At 46.2% G+C, this 21,273-nt stretch overlaps 1 protein-coding gene across 2 annotated transcripts in view; it reads right to left on the bottom strand.

Annotated features, from left to right (window-relative positions):
* The window catches only part of PDIA2 (protein disulfide isomerase family A member 2), a 709,180-nt gene that overhangs the window by 134,943 nt on the left and 552,964 nt on the right, over window positions 1-21,273 (bottom strand). For both annotated transcript variants that reach the window (XM_085632194.1, XM_085632195.1), the window contains exon 9: window positions 6,774-6,955. In XM_085632194.1, coding sequence (XP_085488320.1) covers window positions 6,774-6,955 — 182 coding nt within the window. The remainder of the gene's footprint in view (window positions 1-6,773; window positions 6,956-21,273) is intronic.

Raw genomic sequence — 21,273 nt, 5'->3', positions numbered from 1 at the left:
ACACCCTGTTGCACCCCTGAATCTTGCATGTGTGCACATGTGGCGCACATACATGCCCTAAGGGCATGTATGTCTGCCACATGGCACTCTTAAATCTGCAAAATATTGCTTTTTGCAAGGTATTCGTTATTTATCACCAACCTGTATTTGGTGGTAAATAACGAATTTCTAATACTAATTTTCACTCTTTAGAGTGCTCCCTACATCTGATTTCTGGATTCGGTATTTACCGAATCGGTATTTTACCGATTTCTTAATTTCCGATTCGGTAAATACCGAATCCAGAAATCAGCCCCCTACATAGCAAATGCCTAAATACCGGTCGGTAACGGGAAATGTAGCGAATTTCGGCCGTTACCGACCGGTATTTGGCTTCCTACATGAGGCCCTAAATGTGTAGGTAGAGTAAGTTGTACTATGGGAAAAATGAGGTTATGGTGCAAGGGGCATTAATTTTAGCAGGTAAGGAAGAAGTAAGTATAGACTTACTCTTAGGAGAAATGGGAAGAGTGGGCGGGGAAGAAGGTTTTTAAAAGGTGTATTAATACAGGGCTGAGGGGGCAAAGCTTAATGAGGCAGAATACGGAGTCAGACCCAGAAATGTGTTGTTCATAGGGTCCCCGCTAGAGCGTAGCGTTGATAATGTGTAAGCATGTGGCAGGCCTTTTTTGGGGGCGGGGAGTTGTGCTAAATATGGGGCTCCGGCTTTGTAGTGTCCGCAGTTTATAAAACTGCACAAGATAGTGTCCGCAGTTTATAAAACTGCACAAGAGTACAATTGCCCTGTAAGTGTGGAATTCTGTCAATGAGGGCAAAATGGAAGGTGCAGAAGCCAATTAAATGTGGGGAGTGATACTCTATGGGAGAATGCTTATTGTGTTTTAGTGGCTGAAAACTGCTAAAGCGTTTGTGGATACCTGTACGACCTTTTGATCAACAGTAGAAAATGTTCAAGGAGGGATAACATGGGGGGGTGGGGGGGGGGGAGGTAAAAAGCAGGTGAAGGGTGAACAGATTCATGTGGCAAGGCGCCTAGATGGTGCCAAATATAACATTTGGGAAACAGCGTTTGAAGCAGTCTAAAAGGGCTGGAGAGTATGTGTTTAAGGCGACAGTGTATAGTCGCAGGGGCGTGTGACTAGCAGCAATTGTGTGAAGGGAGGGGGGGGCTGGGCCAAGGAGAGTTAGTGTGTGCGCAAAGGGAAACAAAAAATGTGTCGGGGGTAAAACCCCCCAAATTATACAAAAATGTATGGAGAATAAGGGGACTGTAAGGCATGTGCAGTAAACAGTTTGCTTGAGAATTATAGGTAGTAAGGACTAATACACGGGGAAGAGCGCATTAGTAGATTGATAGTGTGGTGCTGTGGGCTAATGCTTTTGCGCACGATTATTGCAGTAGCAGAGTGCAGAGATGGTAAACTGTGTGCGTGCTGTATGTCTAATGCAGTGTTTGCGGGTTGCGGCTTGTGATCCTTACACTGTTTGGAATACAGACAGTGCAATGTAACCCACAGAGGCACAGAATGGAGTGAGGAAGGAGTGGGTGGGAAGGAAAGAGGGAACAGAGGTGGATTTAAAGTGTTTTGTGGGTTGCAGCTTGATATGTTAACACTGTAAAAGTCACATTCCAAGGTAACCAGCACGGTCGCAGAATGGAGGGAGGAATGAGTGGGTGGGAGGGAAAGAACGATCGGAGGTGGTAAGTCACAGCGTGAGATACATAACAATAGGTAGTAAGGGCAAATACACGGCACAAGAGCGCATTAGTAGATGGGCAGTGTGACGCTGCGGGCTAATGCTGTGCACAAGGTTATTGCAGTACCAGAGTGCGGAGATAAATAACTGTGCGCACCAGCAGCAACTTGTAATTGAGGGTTGGAGGGGTCCGACAGGGGCAGGGGAAAAAAAGCAAGGGTCAAACGGTTGTGTGGGTATAAGCCCTGCAAATTGTCATGGGAGGTAGTGAAAAGCTGTTTAGTGCATATGTGTGGGCTATGAATAGCATAAAAGGCTAAATTAATGCCTGATGGTTGAAGTAAATGTGGCGCAACCGATTTGCTGTGAGGAGGAGTACTCTGCGGAATAATGCTAGTGTTGTATTAGTAGCCTAAAAACAGCGCAGCGTCTGTGTTTACATATATCACGCTTTAACCAGCACTAACATAGACCTGAACGCGCCCTTTGCGTGTTTTCTAACAAAACAGTGCAAAGAATAATTTGGTGCAGCAGCGATTTGGAGCAGGCGGTGCTTTGGCGGTAGGATGACTTATTTGTAGTGTAAATTAAATCTGTAGGTACAGTAAGTTGCGCTACTGGGAGAAATTAGGTTAAGGTGCAACGGGCCTTAATTTTAGCAGGTAAGGGAGAAGCTGGGATAGACTTACATACAGGAGAAATGGGAAGAGTGGGCGGGGAAGAGGGGTTTGTAAAAGTAGTATTAATACAAGGCAGATCTAAGGGGCTTTTAATGAGGTAGAATAAAAAGTTAAGAGTCAGAAATGGGGTCTTGGTAGAATCCCTATTTGAAGTCAGTTTTGATAATAAGAAAGCATGCGTGTTGACGTTTTTTGGCGAAAGGGAGGCGAGGTGTGTGCTAAATAGGAGGCGTCGAGTTTGTATTGTGCATAGTTTCGAAAGCAGTTTATAAAGCTGTACTAGAGTACAATTGCCTGTAAGTGTGCAAATTAAGGGCAAAATGAAATGTGCAGAAGCCGATTAAATGCGGGTAGTGATACTGTGTGGAGGTATGTTTATCCTGGGATAGCGGCTTCAAACTGCTACAGCGTTTGTTTATTCCTATACAACCCTTTGATCAGTAGCAGATAATGTCAAAGTAGGGCCAACACGGGGGGGGGGAGGTAAAAAGAAGTGAAGGACGAACCGATTCATTAGGCAAGGCGCTACCAGATGGTGCGAAAGATAAAATTTAGGAAAAAGTGTTTGAAGCAGCCAAACAGGGCTGTAGATCATGTGTTTCAAGCGACTGTTTATACTCGCGTTGGTGTGTGACTGGCAGCAATTGAGTGGAGGGAGGAGGGGCTGGGCCGAGGAGAGAAAGTGTGTGCGCAAAGGGATACAAAAATGTGTGGGGAGGGAAAAGCCCCCAAATTATACAGAGATGTAATTGAAAACAAGCGCGCACTGAAGCTGACGGAGTGGGAGGGGGAGTGGGGGCGGGCACGCAGGCTGCCAAATGGTGCGATGAATCACAGCTAAAGTGAAAGCAAACAAGTGGTTGCAGGACTCCAAATGGTGCGCGCGCCCGGACGGGTCACATGCACTGTAGTTGGAGGCCTGCAAAGCCACTGTTTGCACTTCCAAAACGCGCTTACTATAAGTCTCGCCAGAGCAGCGCTAAAGCGCTGGTCAGGCGAGACCTAAAAACAACTCTAATCAGAAACGATCCGAAAAGCCGGCTGTGACCAATTGCTAAATGGTTAATAGCTGCCCTCTCCATGCATCAAATGAAAGGGAGCACTGCCAGCCTTTTCATGTAAGTACGGCGCCTGCCTGCGCTGTGCACGCGCATAGAGACAGCCGCTCGATGCTTGTCACGGTTTGACAGGTGGATGCGGTGTCAGCATGGTAGAAAGACTCCGTGTCCAGAGATATACGATAAGAAACGTCCCTGCGATTGTGGAAACCTTGGCTTGAAAAGCTTATTATTGTAATCAAGTTACAGGTTATTACGTGAAGATCAGGTTGGTATTAGGGGGCATGTAAGATCTTGGTTTACATTCCAGGTTATTCACTGCATCGTTTGATGTGTGTTCTAAGGTTATTAAAAAAACAATCGTACTGAAAGATTAAAGATAATCCTATTGCGGGCTCATAGGTGGCGATCTGTTGCATGACAGGATGATGTCCCTAAGTTGGAGGAAGTCTATAATTCGATATTGTGAGCTGTATGGCGGGCTCATAAAGTGTGGTAGAAAGACTGAGCAGTTAACCTCATTGGACGGCTCGTGTTCGTTGTTGTTAAAGCCCATACGTGCGGAAAACCTATTAAAAAAGGGGGGGATATATTGCCTTTCTCTTGGCGTTATTAATTATTATACCACAAATATATCATCGCGGCTTACTCAGGAGGAGTGGGAGTAAGGGGCGGTATATCAGATTTGGACATGGAACCGTAGTGGATGAATGTCACCTCGTTGCAAAGACATAGCAGTTATATGACAGCTTCATTACGCTGCTGAAGAGGACTGCCTATTTACATTCTCATGACATCTATAAGTGCGAAGTAGGTCTCATTCCCTGTCTGTTTCCATTCTATGACAGCACACATATGCTAGGTTAATACATAGTCAGAAAACATGAAACATAACATATTTGGGAGTATGCATACCAACTAGGACTATCAAGGATTACATGTGTGAAAACATTTATATAATTCATCATACAGTAATTTCAATGGGAAAAAAGGGATAATGGAACACATCAACATTTATGAACATTAAGTATGAGTATTAGGTAAGGTCATATTCACAGTATCCCTCATGATTCAAAACAATGCAGTGAATCACCCGGAATGTAAACCAAGATCTTACATGCCCCCTAATAACAACCCGATCTTCACGTAATAACCTGTAACTTGATGACAATAATCAGCTTCTCAAGCCAAGGTTTCCACAATCGTATATCTCTAGACACGGAGTCTTTCTACCCTGCCGACACGGCATCCACCTGTCAAACCGTGACAAGCAACGAGCGGCTGTCTCTATGCGCGTGCAGTGCGCAGGCAGGCACCGTACTTAAAGGACGAGGCTGCCAGTGCTCCGTTTCACTTGAAAGAGCCGGATGCACGGAGAGGGCAGCAGGTAACCATTTAGCAATTGGCCCCGGCCGGCTTTTCGGACAGTTTCTGATTAGAGTTGTTTTTTTCCTTGTCTGCCTGCCACGTTCTGTCCGTGAAGGGATGACCCTTTGTTTGGGCTCTTAGTAAGGATAGTCTTTTCTTATTTATATTTACAGATGGACAACTGTGGGGTTTTCGAGTAAACTGGGAAGTTGTTTCCCCTCCTAAGGTAATAACACTCTCCTTCCTTCCCCGTATGGGCATTTTGTCAGACTAGAGTCAATTTTTAAAGATAATGGTGACTGACTGTTGGTCCCTTCTTTTTCTTCTCTACATGTTTCAACATAGCTATTGTCAGAACTTTTGAGTCTATCTGGGCCCTTTCACCTTTTTCAATATTTATGGCTGATTTCCCTGCATTAAGGAGTGAGTTACAGCAGTGTGGAATATTTAAGAATCATATCCAGTAAGTCAGATTGATTGCCTCTTCTTTTGGATGATTTTTCATACCCTTATGACATATGTGATCTTGTTCTGATAGCCCTCAACTTATCTAACAGGTGCCATCCCTCTGACCTTGGAGCTAGTGAGCCCGCCTACCATTTTCCCACCATCCATTTGTGGGTGGTCCATGGTAATTTTAAGTTTTTGCTTTATGGTACACTCTTGAAAATATCTTCTACACACTAGAAACTAAGAACCTCCTTTGTTAATATCCTCAGGTGCCCCACATTCAGTCCGGAGGAAGACCCCGGTGTACGGACCTAAACAGTCTACTTGATTTGGGGGTCGAAACGTCAAAATACACTCCTTTGTGTGCTAGTTTGGTCAACAGTCATTTGTTCAACTGTGCTAGTACAAACAAATTGCCTTGCATTCATTATTGGTTTAACTGTGAGGCTTAAAAAACCTGTTTTTATTGTAAATAATGGTGTGATGGATTTAATGTCACCACCCTTCCCTATTCACTTCTTCTATCCTCACTTGATGCACACTACCTTTTCCCCTTCTTTCCCATTTGCGTGGGGCACTCCTCTGGTACATAATTGTATTTTTTCCGTTGATATATGAACCTTCGTTCAATGTGATTAAATAACGTTGAACTTTTGAATTACGAACAAAAAGCATCACGTTTTTATTTATTTTTTTGAAATGTGTGCTATGTAGAATTGTTCCATTGGGACCAGCTTCCCTGATGTACTGGGTTATACCCAGGCCCCAGTGACTTTGTTTGGGTTTACCCTATTACTATAACTACAAAAGTGAAGGGACGGTCAGTGTGTTTTTTTAAAGACAACTGAATTCCTGCCCCCAATGTTCTAACTACTATCTAATCTAGATGTACTTTTGGTTACCCCTCTTCCCTTTAATCAGGCCTAGGGCTTAACCTGCAGGTCACATGGCAACTGCTGCTCTCCAGAAATGTGTTAATGCCACCAAGTAGAAAGTACCACCAAACTCTACAGATAGTGACAACCCCTGCACATTTCCTTTAGAAAAGTTATGGATGTCGTTATGAGCCTTTCGCTACCAAGAAGTTGATGTGCTGGTTGAACCCCAAACGCAGTGCAGTGAAATTTGTGCAACCTGATGCACAGGCATTACATCAGTCCGCTGAAGCCAAGGACGCCATCTTGCCAAGGGCTGTCAGTGGTCAATGGATGTTAAAGGGCGGGTCACATACCATCTTGCACTCACTGTACCACGGACCTTAGCCTACGCTCGTGTGAGAGTCGAGAATGGTGAAATGCTATGGGATGTTGTTTAACAAACTACAGGATTAGGTTCATAGAATATACTGGTCTATTGGTGATTGTCCCTTATTCTGTTCACACTGGTTGGTTTGAACACAGGATGCGTGCAAGATCGGAAAGCCACTTATGAGGAGGAGAGGATGTAAATGGTTGAATCAAACTCTCGAAACATTCATAGCCAAAATGGAAATCAAAACACTTTGTTTTAAAAACTGTACCTTTTTTTCCTTTCCAGCTGGGAAATACTTGAGGTTGGGGAAACCTCGGACCCTTAGGCCATCTATTTCATTGGCAGTAGCGTCAATTTTGGCAATTACAATGTTCTTATGGTCTTTGTATTTCTCACCAAGCTCGTTCCACGTAGGATCCATCTCCTTGCAATGTGTGCACCATGGAGCATCTGTGAGAGTTAGAGAGAAGAAGGGAAACGTATTAAATAGCTCTCGAAGGAGATATGAATAACTCCACTGACTCTTGTTTGGAAATTGACAATGGGAATGAAATAGTTTTCTCAATCCCAAACAGACAAGTGCTTCTCACAGAACATGATCATCCATTCTGCAAACCTTATTTGTAATCCCAAAACAGTTTACATTGCTTGAACTAAATGAGGTCATCCACCACAAAATCCTGCTTTCCCCTTCTTGTAGATTCAAAGGGCTTGAGATGTAGGGAGCTTGGGTGAAAAGGTCTCTGGTTACTGCTATGTGCAAACATGTCCATGTGGAGACACTGTGTCCCAAACCAACCACCACTGCATTGTAACTTTTCTTTGAATTTGTTTTAGCCGTCCTCATGTATCAAATTGCAAAAAGGTGTTGAAATGGATGTGAGGTTTGACAATGAGAGAACGGAAAATGAGTTTGGCTACTGCACAGATACATGTGACATTGAACTTTGATATTTTAACTTCTTATAATTTTCAGCGGATGACGAGTTATAAATTACCTGCAACTTCCCCGACACATGCCACAGCTCTCTTCTCAGTACTCCCATGGATCGATTTGTTTTTTAGTACGTCCTTCCTTGGTTTTAAACCTGTGACCCAATATATTGCCTTCGTTTAGAACCTTAATGCTATTAGAAAGGTCTGAGCCAATAGACTGAATCCATTTGTACATGGTGCAGATCCACAACGATTCTTCTCTCTCGCAGGCACACATGATCCCGGTTGGACTGGGGCAGAAAATAGGCCCAGGTACCAAAATAAAAGTGGCCTCATTTGTGAATCAGATAGCTAAAAAAGCATCTCATGTTTGGAAATCATGTGAGTTTGAACTTGTAAAGACACGCTGTGTAAGTGTTTTGCAAGGTATGGAAGACTGCACAGAGTTGCGCTCTATGCAGTCAAGGACTGTTTTTACTATCAGGGAAATTAACAACCCACTAACAGCGAAGAAGTGTCCCACAAACTGAACAGCCATTTTGGCACTGCCTGGTGTGCTGACCCTGCACACGCTCTTGGCCTGTAGAGATAAGGTGGTATCGGATGCTGATACATGAGTAGTCGGCTAACTACACACTTTCAGATTCTACAGATCCATGAACCTCATTTGAGGGTCACCAGGGGTCGCAACTGCCCCTTGCGACCCCTTCCACTGCACTTGTGTCCCCGTGCCTCAGACGTGGCAAAATCAGTGCTAGGAACGTAGGAGCAGCTTCTCCTTATGGACATCAGTGGGGATCCACTCTCCTTTTTTTTGTCATTTTTTTATAACAGGAATAGTGAATAATAATATTCACTCTTAGTGTAATACAAATGGAGTACAATTAGTTGGAATATGATCCTCCGTGGCAGCTGAGCTAAGTAACAAATGCATTTAAATGTATCTTGTGTGCATTTTTGCAAGTGAGAGAGTGTTCATATTAAAGAGAGTGTGTATGTGTGATCATGTATGTGTGTGAAAGCATGTGTCTGAGTGAATGTAAAGGTCAAATTGCGTGTGATGTCACTTCCGCTACCCCTGGCCTTTTGGTGTGTTGACGTTCATGTCCAGATTTTATATTGATTAGGCCTTCTGAACCATTTGGTACTGATGAATGTTGAGGTATGCCTGACTATTTTTATTTTTTATGCTGTCACACTAAAAGCAAGGAGGTAGGCTGTACCCCTATTGTGGAATCTGCTGAGCAAGCAACACATTGAATGCATCCTAAAACAGTTTTGCCCTCCAGGTTATGGATGTACTCTGCAGCTATGTGATTATAAGCTACCTTGCTGTCTCACAGCACATTTCAACAGACTGGAGCAACGAGTCATACATTAGACATACATTTAAGTACATTATTCACTACTTTTTGTTCTGATGTCCCCCCCCCCCCCCTTCATGCGCGTGTGAACTGCCCATAGGTAGTGGGAACCTATCTTAAAAACAAACTCCACTGTGACCTGTCACTGCATATTCGTTTTTGTGGTCCATAACAGTGCAGGAAAGCTGGCAACTACAAACAAGTCTTGGAATAACATCCTCCTGATCCAGAAATCAATTCAACGGTTCACACCATTGCAAAGCCCTTAAAAGGCTGTGCTTCAAATAAAAATGCATTCACAGAAAGGCCCCAACCCTTCATGCCTGGGCTCTTTGAAAAAACAATTTCCATCTCCCCCAGTAGAATGTGTGACATTACAACACGTCTTTACCACACATGCCTTTTCCACGCAGATGCCTTTTCTATACATGCCTTTACCACGTATTCTAAGTATATCATTTGAATTTAATTTCATTTTTTTGCATGGATACATAGATAGATAATACTTTATTGCACGATTAATTAAAATCATTATAATCTAAGACCCCTGAAAAGGAGGGGAAGTAACACCAATAAATAAGAATAAAAGCATATGTATAAGATATTGGCTGAAAAAATACTAAAAGAATGTGACGCTGTTAAATCATATGCCTTTGGAAGGACAGAAATATTGAGCTGGTTATTCCTTCACAGTCTAAAAAGGCTCCCCTTACCACACCTTCAGAGACTGTTATCGTCCTGAATAAGAGGAGGTTGATTCAGGGGCATAGCAAGGGGTGGTCCCCCATGGGGGGCACGAGTTTTGGGGGCGGCAGCGGCTCCACCCCGCTCTTACATGCGTTTGCCACAGGGGCGGCAAATGCAGAATTCATCGCCAGCCCCACCCTCTTAAGTGAGGCCGTGGGAGGCAAAGGCAGGGACCGCCACAGGCGGCAGAGTGCATAGCTACGCCAATGGGATGATTAGTAAATCTTTAAGGTGCAGACAAGATTCATTGTGAGATTGTGAAATTCGCCACGGGGACTGTGAGAAGTTGGCCTGATATATGCTGTCCACTAGTTATAGTGGGCACCTTGTATCAGTCCAAACAACCCCTTATTGGTTATAGGTTAAAGACAACCTTTATTGAAAGCTATCCTAGTGGTAGCTATGGAGAGCAGCCTTCGGGCTAATTCTTGAAGGAATGTAAAGCAACTTGTTTTACCAGTCTATAATCTCTTGAGTCACTAAATGAAAGGTATCCACACCAGGTATATATATAAAATATATGTATTTATTACTAAACACACCCTCCTAGTCTCTTTATGAGACTAGAGATCAAAACACATAAGTTACACTTCAATAATCACAGTAAAATAGCACAAATACACGTCAGGCCCTAAGGGCGAGCCAAACCATATACTAAAATAGTGGTATACGAACCACGACTTAACTAGACGCAAGGCCTAGAGCCTGTAGAATCGCTGGGACCCCAAGGAACCACCCAAGGTAGTGACACAGGGGTCCCACGGGGGCCGTGTGCAGTGTGTGAACACAGCCGCGAGCTCTCGTTAGCTTCTATGGGAAAAATCGCGGTTAGATTTTTAAGATTAGGGACACTTAGAATGAGTCAGGACCAAACCCTTTGGGACTTAGGAAGTTCTAGGGCAAGCACCCACGGGAGCACCAGAGTACTCGTGTTACCTCACCCAGGGAAGCCGGGTGCATAGGTGTCTTTTGGTGTAGGGTCGCGTCGTCAATTTCAATGGGAGCTGGCGAAGAAGTGCTGCTGCCGTGAAGATGCGAAGTGTCTGAAGAGATCCAAGCCTGGATCAAATATGAGAAGAACCTGAAAGCAGAGGGGACAGAGTCTGGGTCACTAGCCAGTGACCAGGAAGGGGATGGACAGATACCCACCGATGTCAGGTGAAAGAGGTGAAGCTTGACTCTTCAGCCACGAGGATCAGGAGGCGTCGAGGGCAACCAGGAGCTGGATTTGAGCTGTCCCACAAAGGATGTTGAGTGCTGCAGCGTCGGTGCCCGGATTGGACACAACAAGCCTTGGCAACAGCAACCCACGCAGAAAAGAGAAAGATGCTTTGGTGCAGACCAGCAAGGTCTGTGGGACTCACCACTTGGTAGGGAGTCGGGGCCCATCTGGACCAACCAGGGAAGCCCAAGGAAATACAAAGTTACTCAGGGACCCGCAAGTCAACGGACCAGGGATCGCGAAGGGACCTCGAGACAAAACACAAAATGACGGCCCACGAGTCATTTGGAAAAACCAGGCCGACAATCTTCAGTGGGTTCAGTGCTCGAGGTAGGGGCTACAAGTTTGCCCAAGCACAACTTCAAGAGACGTCGAGAAGTCAATGCACTTGCAAAAGTGCATGGTGACCAGGAGTTCCGGTTCCACGCTACTCATGAGGGCTGTGGGTCTCAGCTTTGCTGGGGACATGGGTCGGCCTCTTTGATGTCTGGAAATCCTCTTCCTGGGCTGCAAATACTTCGGAGTCCGGCGGGAGCTTCAATAATACAGACTGGCAAATTGCTTAATTTGTGCCTGCCAAGCAGGGGAGTCACTCCTTGACCCCAAGGGATTTTTCTTCAGTCCTCTGGTCTTTATCAGAGAGTCGAAGGTCCAGGATTCAGCTTCAGAGTTTCATCCAGGGTAATCTAAAGTTCTGGTTACAGAGGTTCCTTACTTATACCTAAGGAAGGGGTTGGACTAGCTCTGGGGACCCACCTATGGGAGGGTTTGGAAAGAGGGGTGGCTACACCCATTTCCTTTGTCCAGTTTCGTACCAGAGCAGGGTCTGGAAGCCCCTGAACCGGTCTGAGCTGGACTATGCACAGGGACACCAAATGTGCCCCCAGTGCAGGACTTCAAAGCACTCAGAGACTGCTCCCACCCAGCCCCAATACACATAAGCCTGTCTGGGGAGGTGGTTACACCTCCCTGTGACAGGAAACCTATTATCCAGGCCTCCCCTGCCGGAGTTGTGGTCAGCAGCAGGAGGCCAGACCCGTGTCTGTGGCTGCAGCATCCATTTTGTGATGCCAGGGCTCTGTTAGATTTCTACCGGGTATACCAGTACTGCCATGTCTCTCCCTTTAGAAGGGTGGGATCATATTCTCACATCAGGAATTGATGTGGGGGTATGATCCCAAGGTGTTTAACATTAAACACGACATGTTTCCGTGCAGCCAGTCCAAAGTTAGCATTAACCGTTTAAGATATAATGCACTTAGAGTATATGGTCAGGCTGCACCAGTGTGACAACCCCGGAGAAGAGATTCCGAAGGCTGCAGAGGGGCTCAGCTCATGCCTGGGCACCCTCTCACATATACCACGCACCCTGCCTTCAGGATTGATAAGGCCTGCCATTGGGGTGACTGATAGGTTACTATGTACAGTGATAGGTGAGGTATAGTGAACCTATACCTCAGTAAGGGGTGCATGCACCACCTTACCGAGGCTGCAGTAGCAGACCTGTGGTGTCATTTTGGAGGGCTTTCCAGGGGTGGCACAATACATGCTCCAGCCCCTGATAGGCCTCTGGGGTACATATGCCCTGGGTACATAGAATGCCATATACTAGGGACTCACAAGGGTACTTCAGAATCCAATCTGGAGTGTACCTAAAGTACATGCAATCAATTTAGAGAGGAAGCAGCTAGACTGGGGTGCTGAATAGCAGGGTCCCAGCCAGACTAAAGTCGAAAAACAGTGAAACACCAGCAAAAAGTGGGGGTACACATGTGAAGCAGATCCTACTCTCCTACAACATTGTCAGACATACAAATTAATGCCTAAACAGTACATTTGCACCCTAGAGGATGCCTGAAGTGTCACTAATTGAATATGTACAAAATGTGTTGTGATTTGTTCGTCCATCAATAATGAGTGATAGTTGCACACCTTCTGTGACGGAGTTATTTTACTCCGTGCCTTCTTACATGTATGTTGACATAAAACAGTCATTTTATTACTTGCCCATGAGGCTTCAGGGCTACAATACCTCCTCAGGCCTTGCAGCTTATTTTTTCCTATGCAATACATCATGTCAGTGTCTACAATGGGCAGGGCCCCCAACTTCACCAACAAAGAACTTGGAATCATGGTAGAGGAAGCACTGAAGAACCAATGCCATGTATATGGTCTGCATGAATCTCAAGTAGGTTTTAAGTTTGAGCCAACTGTTTTTGATAAGTGTTAGTCCCATTTAGGTCAAGCTACACAGCACAGCTGTCTCTCGAGACCTGCTGTAATCAGTCCGTGCGCTTAAAGTCCATCCCCTTTTGTACTATTACTTTTCATTTGTCTCTCTCAGTGTCGTTTAAAAATCCTTGCGTGCTTGTGGTCAGTCCTGCCTCTTTGTCCCTCCTTTCTCTCTTCTGTACTTCCCACAGAGCAGACTACTGTCTTATTACTTTATCTGTTGCTCTGGGGACTACTTTATTTTTTCTTTGCCTGCTGTGTTTCGCACCATTCACTTACTCTCCCCATGCTGCCCCACAAACTCCCTCAGTATCCCACAACACTGCTCAGTGTGTTTAGGAGCTGATATGGACATAAAACCAACAGCTGTGTCTATACCATCTCTAAAGATCAGCCTGGTACCGGAGCAAGGACTTGCAGTCCGCATTAGGGACTGTAAGCTTCTCATAGTCCTCTTTCTATTTCTATGCCTGTGCTGGCTGCAAACACAAACACGGCTGCCGGGGGACATTTCTTCTCTTGTGCATAATGTCGCCAGTCCCTTGTTCTTTTCCCCATATATGTATCTGCAGTGATAATATTCACACATAGCTCACCTACGTTTGGGCCTTTCGTCAATTTGTAAAAAATGTGTAGATCGTATATGTAATTAAGGTGCATGTACGTAGGGGCGAGTTCCTGTCAGGCTGAACGATTTTCACAGTGCATTTTATAAGCAGTACTGTCAAGCTTGTAGCATGGTACTAGCATCGTCATGGCCACACCTCCCTCAGTGGCAATTGAAACAAATTTGTTTCAATTTCCTGAACTAAGTCAAGTAACTTCGGGTGAAAGTCCTACCCTAAAGATCAATGCTAATACGTGACTTCCAATTTCTGCGTTTTCTGCATGGCTGCTGTGATTCTCTCTTATTTTGATGTGCACTGAAATAGGGTGTGTACGTTGCTGATAGGTGGAGCTGTGGTTCAAGCCCGCTAATAACTGGCGCTTCCAAGTTGAAGTGAGCATTCTGCAGTTATGTTGCGGAAGACACTGCAGTTGGTATGTCATTTCACCTCTGAACCCTCCGTTGCTATGCATATCTGAACTAATGTTAAGCAATGATGCATACCCGAGCTGCTGCACATTCTTTTATATTTCCCACAGCAGTCAGGACTTTACATGTATTAAACACATTGCTTCTCCTCCAGCCAGGGTCATCCATCTTTAAATTACAAGCAAGTCCATGCTACATACAACATTTTCAGACAGTGCTGGCTTTATAAAAACAATACGCTGCGTCGCACAATAACTCACGATCCACAACTTCTTTGTTTAGCAAAAAAGGCCACTTTATTAAGACAGGTGCCAAGTATATTTTCTCTGAAACACATTTTGCCATTATATAATAAAACAATTCCACAAGTTTATCTTAACCTAATCTACAAAAACATAACCCCCAATGTAGGCCCCAAGCAGAACCAGAATAACTGACTCCTGTTGATAGCTCCCCCTCATTCTCATTCCCTGTCCACTTGACTGAGTCCCCCACCTCCCCCGTTGGAGGATGGACAATCCCGCTCAAGGCTGCCCACCCCCCCAGCAAAAACCCGCCAACCAGGAAAACCAAAAGAGTTTTCCTGCCCCACCAAGGAGAAAATTAAGACCCTTTATATGAGCACCAGATACTCTCTTTCCAGATTTGAGCAATCAAGTCCCTTAATTCCAGTAAATAGTACGCTTGCCCCATCTTAGACAAATATACCCCATCGTCACGAAAAAGATGCCCTTCAGTGCTCCGTATATGTTAGAGTGAGAGAGAACCTTTATTCCAATGCCCTCACAATAAAGTCTCATGGCTCTATTAAGCTTCCGTCTCGCTTTCTCCATAGCTGCGTGGTTTCGTGCTCCTCTCCAATGCAGCCGCGTTATGAACTCTGTCCAAATCACTTTAGTGCCCTCCCAATTAGACGTGATGACCGCCAGATCACGTTTCATCAACTTTATTAGAGTCAGGCCAGATAAGTCAACGAGATCATTCTCACCCAAATGAACAATGAGCAGATTCGGCGGGCCCCCTTTGGAACACATCAGGGACAACAGGAGAAACAATCCCCCCCAGCGCATTCCCCCTTTCCCCTTCCATACAACCTCATGGCTAGCACTTTGAAGTCCAAGCGATCTCCCACAAATCTGTTGCTCAGCATAAACAGCGGCCCACTTTACGAAGGAGTGTCCTATTATCCATGTTGTCGTTTTCAAACTTACAAGCCCCGGAATCTTACATAGGTAGAAAAACAAACATTAACAAAGGGACAAAGGATAACTGAAGATTATTTCCAAACATATTTTTCGCAACATTTGGATTTCCATCTCCCAATACGACGTATGTCTGACCAAGACCACCCCAACCTAGCCGCCTCTGTTGCTGCCCCAATACGAGAAGGAGTGCGTTCCAAAACATAAAGGATTCTCACCCAAACTAAGGAGCACTTTACTCATCACGGCTAACAACTGGGTGACGGAAATCGGACGCCCCTGGGGATGGCAAAATATGCCTCCCGGAGAAAAGAAACTAGAAGCTTTGAAAACCTCCCATTCCCCCACAGGACAGCACTGACCCACCCCACTCCTGTTAAAGAAAACCCATTTACCCCTGTCCAACTGATCTGTCTTGGAAACCCTCAACCAAAGTCTCAACCTGTGTTCGTCTAGAAAAACCTCATCACTGTTGATACCTGACCTATATCTCAAACCTAGTAGCTCAGATGCTCTGAATGCCCCAAAAAACAACCATAAAAAACATAACCTAAACAGACCACATTCAGACTCATTGTAACAGCAAGAAGGCAGCTGCAGCAGCATCCTTTGCAACAAATCAAACGTCACCGGCCGGCGTAACTGCTAGTTCCCAGCCTGTACCCTACTTAAACCTCTAAGGACCCTCTTCACCAACACCCCCCTTACCGGATCCCTCCCCCATCTCAACTGCCCGTAAAAAGAAATCCCAGCCAATTTGCCAGAAATGTGGGAAAAACCTTTATCTATCAGGTGTAACACAAAACCAAATAAAAACTGTTCATCATCCATCCTCCTCCTATTCTCAACACACATGTTACCATAGCATAAGAACTCGCTCCATGCTTGCTGATAGCCCCGTCTCGTAGAGGCCGCTACTGATTTCTCTACCAAGTCGACAATTCTCAGTCCCCCCACTCCCAGACACACTGCGGGATCTGAGTCTTGTTGGGTTCTGCCCCAGGGGCCAGCCTGCGAAATTTCGCCCACTGCAAACGAGACAGAGAGTCTGCTATACCATTTTTGACTCCTGGAATATGTCTTGCCTTAAAAACAATGTTAAGCTGTAGACATTTGAGCATAAAGGCATGCAACAAACGTAAGGCTCTCAAAACCCTGGCCTTTTGTTTATTGATCAGTTCAACCACAGCTAGATTATCAACATTAAACAGCAGTGAACGATTCTGAAATTCCTCACCCCAAACATAGAATGCAACTAGTAGAGGAAAGAACTCTAAGAAAGCGATACTGCGACCCTGCAAGAGCCAACACACTGGCCAACTTTCAGCGCACCAACGCCCCTCCCAGAATATGCCAAAACCCTTCGCTCCAGACACATCCGAGTAAATCTGTACTTGACAAATCATGTCTTCATTCGCAAAAAACAAAGATACGCCATTAAAGTCCGCCAGAGAAGTCAACCATATGGACAAATCAGCCCTAGTAGCTGCTGAAATACGCACTCTGTGGTGAGGGAGAAATGCCCCAGACATAGACATCCCCAACCTCCTACAGAACGTTCTCCCAGCCCGGACCACCCTACATGCAAAATTGAGGTAGCCCAACAGTTTTTGCACCTTCCTGAGCTCCAATTTGCGCTCCTCAATCACAGATGACAAAAATGCTGAAATCTCCTGCACTATCGCCGCCGGCAACCGTGCTACCATTGTCACTGTGGCAATTTCAATTCCCAAGAAAACCTTTGTTGTACTAGGACCCTCCGTTTTATCCGGTGCCAACGGCACACCAAGCTCCTGAGCCATACACTGGAAAGAATGCAACGCTGTTTGACACTGCCCTGTGTTCTGAACGCCAATGAACAAAACATCATCCAAATAATGACAAATGAGGGCATGACCAGTAATGTGAGTAAAGCGCCACTGCAAAAATGTGCTGAAGGTTTCAAATAGGGCACACGATATAGAACACCCCATGGGAAGCATTTTATCCACATAAAACGCCCCCTGAACGTGCATTCCCAACAGTTCAAAGTCAGAAGGATGAATGGGTAGCAGACGAAAAGCAGATTGGATATCACTCTTAGCTAATTGTGCAGCTCTCCCCGCTGATCTAACCAAATGCAGCGCATCATCCACGGATGCGTAAGACACGCATGAATCCGTTGGCGATATAAAGTCATTAACTGAGGAACCCTCAGGCAACGACAAGTGGTGTATCAAATGGAACTCCCCTGCCTTCTTTTTAGGCACTACCCCCAGAGGAGAGACAATCAAATTGGGCATGGGACATTGAACGAAAGGACCAGCAACTCTGCCCGCTTCCACTTCGGACCGTAACTTCTGCTGAACAACCTGTGGGAACTTCTTAGCCAACTTCAAATTATCAGACCACCTGCTCTGACTTGGGTCCTGGCAACCTATCTTAAAGCCATCCTTGAAGCTCCAAAATAATCTGTGGGCAGACGCAGTGTCCGGATATTCCTCCAGCCAGGTCACCAAGATCTCTAACCTAATTGGGGTAGGAGCCCTTTGATACAAACTGGAAAGCCTGTCCTCTTCCCCGCTGCTCCCTTCCCTGGTCACCAAACCTCTGGCCCGTGAAGCATTGTGTGAGGGGATGTTTGCCACCATATTGGGAGCACTCATGCTTGTACCTGCAAAACTGCCTACTGCAAAACCCCTTGTTGAAGTTTCAACAGGCCCCAAAATTGGCTGTCTGACCCCTGCCACCAAACTCCGCCCCAGGCCGGGCGGGACGAGATTGAAAGGGCCGATAAGATACCGGTAACCCACTTGCAGTATGAGTGGTAGCAGGCGGCTGAGAAGACGCCATCCATTGTAACCACAGCTCGGAATCCACATCACCCAAGGGTCTGTCATTGGAAACACTCAGGTGAGCTCTAAACTCCTCGTCATAGGACAACCATGCATAACCCCCAAAATAACTCCTTATATATGCATGTACTTAAACATCGCTACCGCTCTATCCTGATATTTTTCACAATAGATGCTAGCGTAAATAAGAAAGGCAGAAGTCCAGTTCTCAATAGTTTTGGGGACCCTAGGACGACTGGCCAACTCCCATTCTTCCTCCTTGGAGCCTTCTTTGGCCTGAATATCATGATGTAACAACTTAAAAACATCGACAAATTCATGCCGCAAATTCTGCTTTTTGTCCTATCCGATAAATGCGAACCTAATGGCATAGCAATCTCCATATAAGGCAATTGTTTTGGATATTTTTATCTTCCTCTACGGAATCTTTGACCTCCTTACCCTTTTCTGGTATTGCCGGAGCACCTTGTAAATTGCCGTGTTGTACAGCCCCAGAAGGAACCTTATCCAAAAATGTCTCACCCCCAACTCCAATGGACTTGGTTGATTTCTGCGGTTGACCCCCCTGCTGCCAAACTGACCACCATCCTGCCGTACCTTTTGGCAACTAAGCTGCTCTTTGGTTGAAGACTTGAAGGTCATCCTGTGGGTGACTGACAGTTGCAGGTTCACGCACCATTGCTTGGTCCGCACTTGACATCTGCAAAAGACTAAGCACACTGTATTGCCCCGAAAAACCCCTCTTACCCCTCAAAGATGTCACAAACTGTTCCCCTTCGTCCCCACCATCCCCTTCTCTCAATTCACCTTCTTCCAGATCATCACTGTCATTATCCAATACCAAAGCATACCAAAGCATCACCACATCCACCATAAGGTGCCCCACTGTCCCCCAGCATATCCAAATCACCCCTTCCTCCAAAAACCAAGTTCCAATTAACAGTTGTTGTAGCTGATGGGTTGCCCGTATGGGAAGGGAAATCTGCCTCAGATCGCCCTCCCTCTATTGGCCCCCCGGACGGAGCCGCAGCATGCTCTATCCGCAATGTGCACTTGCCAGCCGCTTTCCTTGTTGATAAAACCGGCAGTTGGGCACTCAAGCCACTCGGACCATATTGTTCCTGATCGCCTGGTGTACCCCCAGGCCCCCAAACCTGCCACCATGTGCCCTGCCAGATGCACCACCACTACCCACCCATACCCACTGACCCAACTGGGGCTCCTGTACCACCGTCTGGGATATTCCACCCAAGCACACTCCCTGGGGGCCCAGAACTACCGGGGGGCTGTTGAACTGCAGAGCCGCCGGACCACTGTGTGGGAAAACAGGGGGCCTGTGTCACGGAATTGCTGCGACCAAGCAGGCAACTGCACTTTCTCCGCACCTCCCTGTGCCCTTGCCTGCATCAACATATCTTCACCGATGGGGGCTGTACCTGACATAAATGCACCCTGGGCCAAGCTGACACTCCCTTATGGCAATAAGCCCAACGGCCCCACCGAGGGGGACTCCATGGGTAAAGCGGGGGGATATACGCATGGCACTGATGGGGTGGGGCTCAAAACATACTGCTGCCCATTAACTTGAACCAGCTGAGCACTCCCCTGCCACACCAAACCAGCAGGTGCTGAGGCCGGGGAATGAGCGTGCTCCTGCAATGTACATGTGGAAACTACTGCCTCTGAGCTCTTTGCCCGCTTCCCCCTCCTGCCACACGTATCATTCAATGCCGTCCGAGAAATAGCGCCTCTCCCCCGCCTCCCGGCCGAGCCTATGGACCGCCCCCTCCTCCCGCCCACTTTAGCGCGCCGCCCGCCTACAGCGAGACGGGCGGACGCACGTACTTGCACCAATTCCGGGGCCACCTCGTGAGGGTCGACATGCTCCGCCAGGCCAGCAGTCCCAACCTGCGTAGGCCCCACCGACAGCTCCGCCGAGCACTCCTGTTCTTCCGCATGCTGCGGAGACATACAGGCCGCCACCGCGCGTGCAACTCCCCTCGCCGACTTCCTGTGCGAGCGCGCGAGACCCACCCATGCCTGGCCTGGGACTCCCGGTTTCAGCAAATCATCTCTGTTGGCCTTGCAGAGCACCCGGACGGCCTCCCTTACCTCCGCCTGTGACTCCATCCGCCCCCCTAAAACTAAGGTGAGTGACCGAGGACAAAATGAAAACCCCTCCTCCCGGCTCCCAAGGGCACAATAACTTTCCCGCCCCACCAGCCTTCTAATTATAACCTCCCCTCGCGCGCCTCCCGCCTCCCTGATTGCCCCCACCTACACCTGTGTGGCCGCTCCATTGTGCGAAACCAACCAGGGGGAGACCGGCTCGCACCCAGCACCCCCTGGGTCCCCCCTTCTGGGACATGTGGGATTGCTTGTAATATTGTTATAAACGGATTAAAATCACAATGATGGTTCTTAGCTCTGTGAACCTTTAACTGGTTGGTTGCATTTCCTACTTTGGGTTCATAAAGCCTGAGGAGGTTTCGCCTAATTTCATGACTTTTTTTTTCGTTTTGCTGTTTTCTTATTTTAGTTATTATGGGCCATTTTGTAAACAAAATAAATGGTTGAGTCTCTAAAATACAAGCCACCTTGTAACTCTGCTTTTACATGGACAGACTTAAATCTCTTACTTTAAAGTTTGGCTTATGTTTGATCATGTTCTTTGTGCATGTCAAATTGCTCCACAGGCATGCTAATTGTTCTTACACCTCAAAGAAATTACAAGCTATGCTCGGGAGTTAGTCCAGTGCCTTTCTTTTTCTAGTGGGTTTCCTTTCATTAATAAAAGCTCAATTTAAGAACAAGGAGGCGCTGAAAAAACAATGTTTATATAGGCTCACATACAGTAGTTCGATCACATATAATTGACATTTTTAGATTCAGCTCTTGGATTGATTGACTCATGGTAACAGTAAAAAACTAATTATCTACAGATGTATTACAGTCACTTGATTAGAGGCTGCTTTACCCTCTCAGCAAAATAAATGTTCACCTTTTGCTTTGCAAGGGCGGCAATGCCAGTTTCTCTCTGTTATGAGTCGAAGCCCTCTCGTGAAGCTGTGCAACAAACCAAACAGACGTGCTCCCAAAACAACACAACCTTGAACTCCCCTTGAATGGTAGATGAGAGCCAGTTAATAGAATGGCGGCCGATCCTGATTGTTTACATTAAAAATAATCTTCTGG

Source organism: Triturus cristatus, chromosome 10, assembly GCF_964204655.1.
Source record: "Triturus cristatus chromosome 10, aTriCri1.1, whole genome shotgun sequence".
In the NCBI taxonomy this organism is placed as follows: domain Eukaryota; kingdom Metazoa; phylum Chordata; class Amphibia; order Caudata; family Salamandridae; genus Triturus; species Triturus cristatus.
Note: the sequence above shows the minus strand (reverse complement) of the source record. Positions and strands in the feature narration are given on the sequence as shown.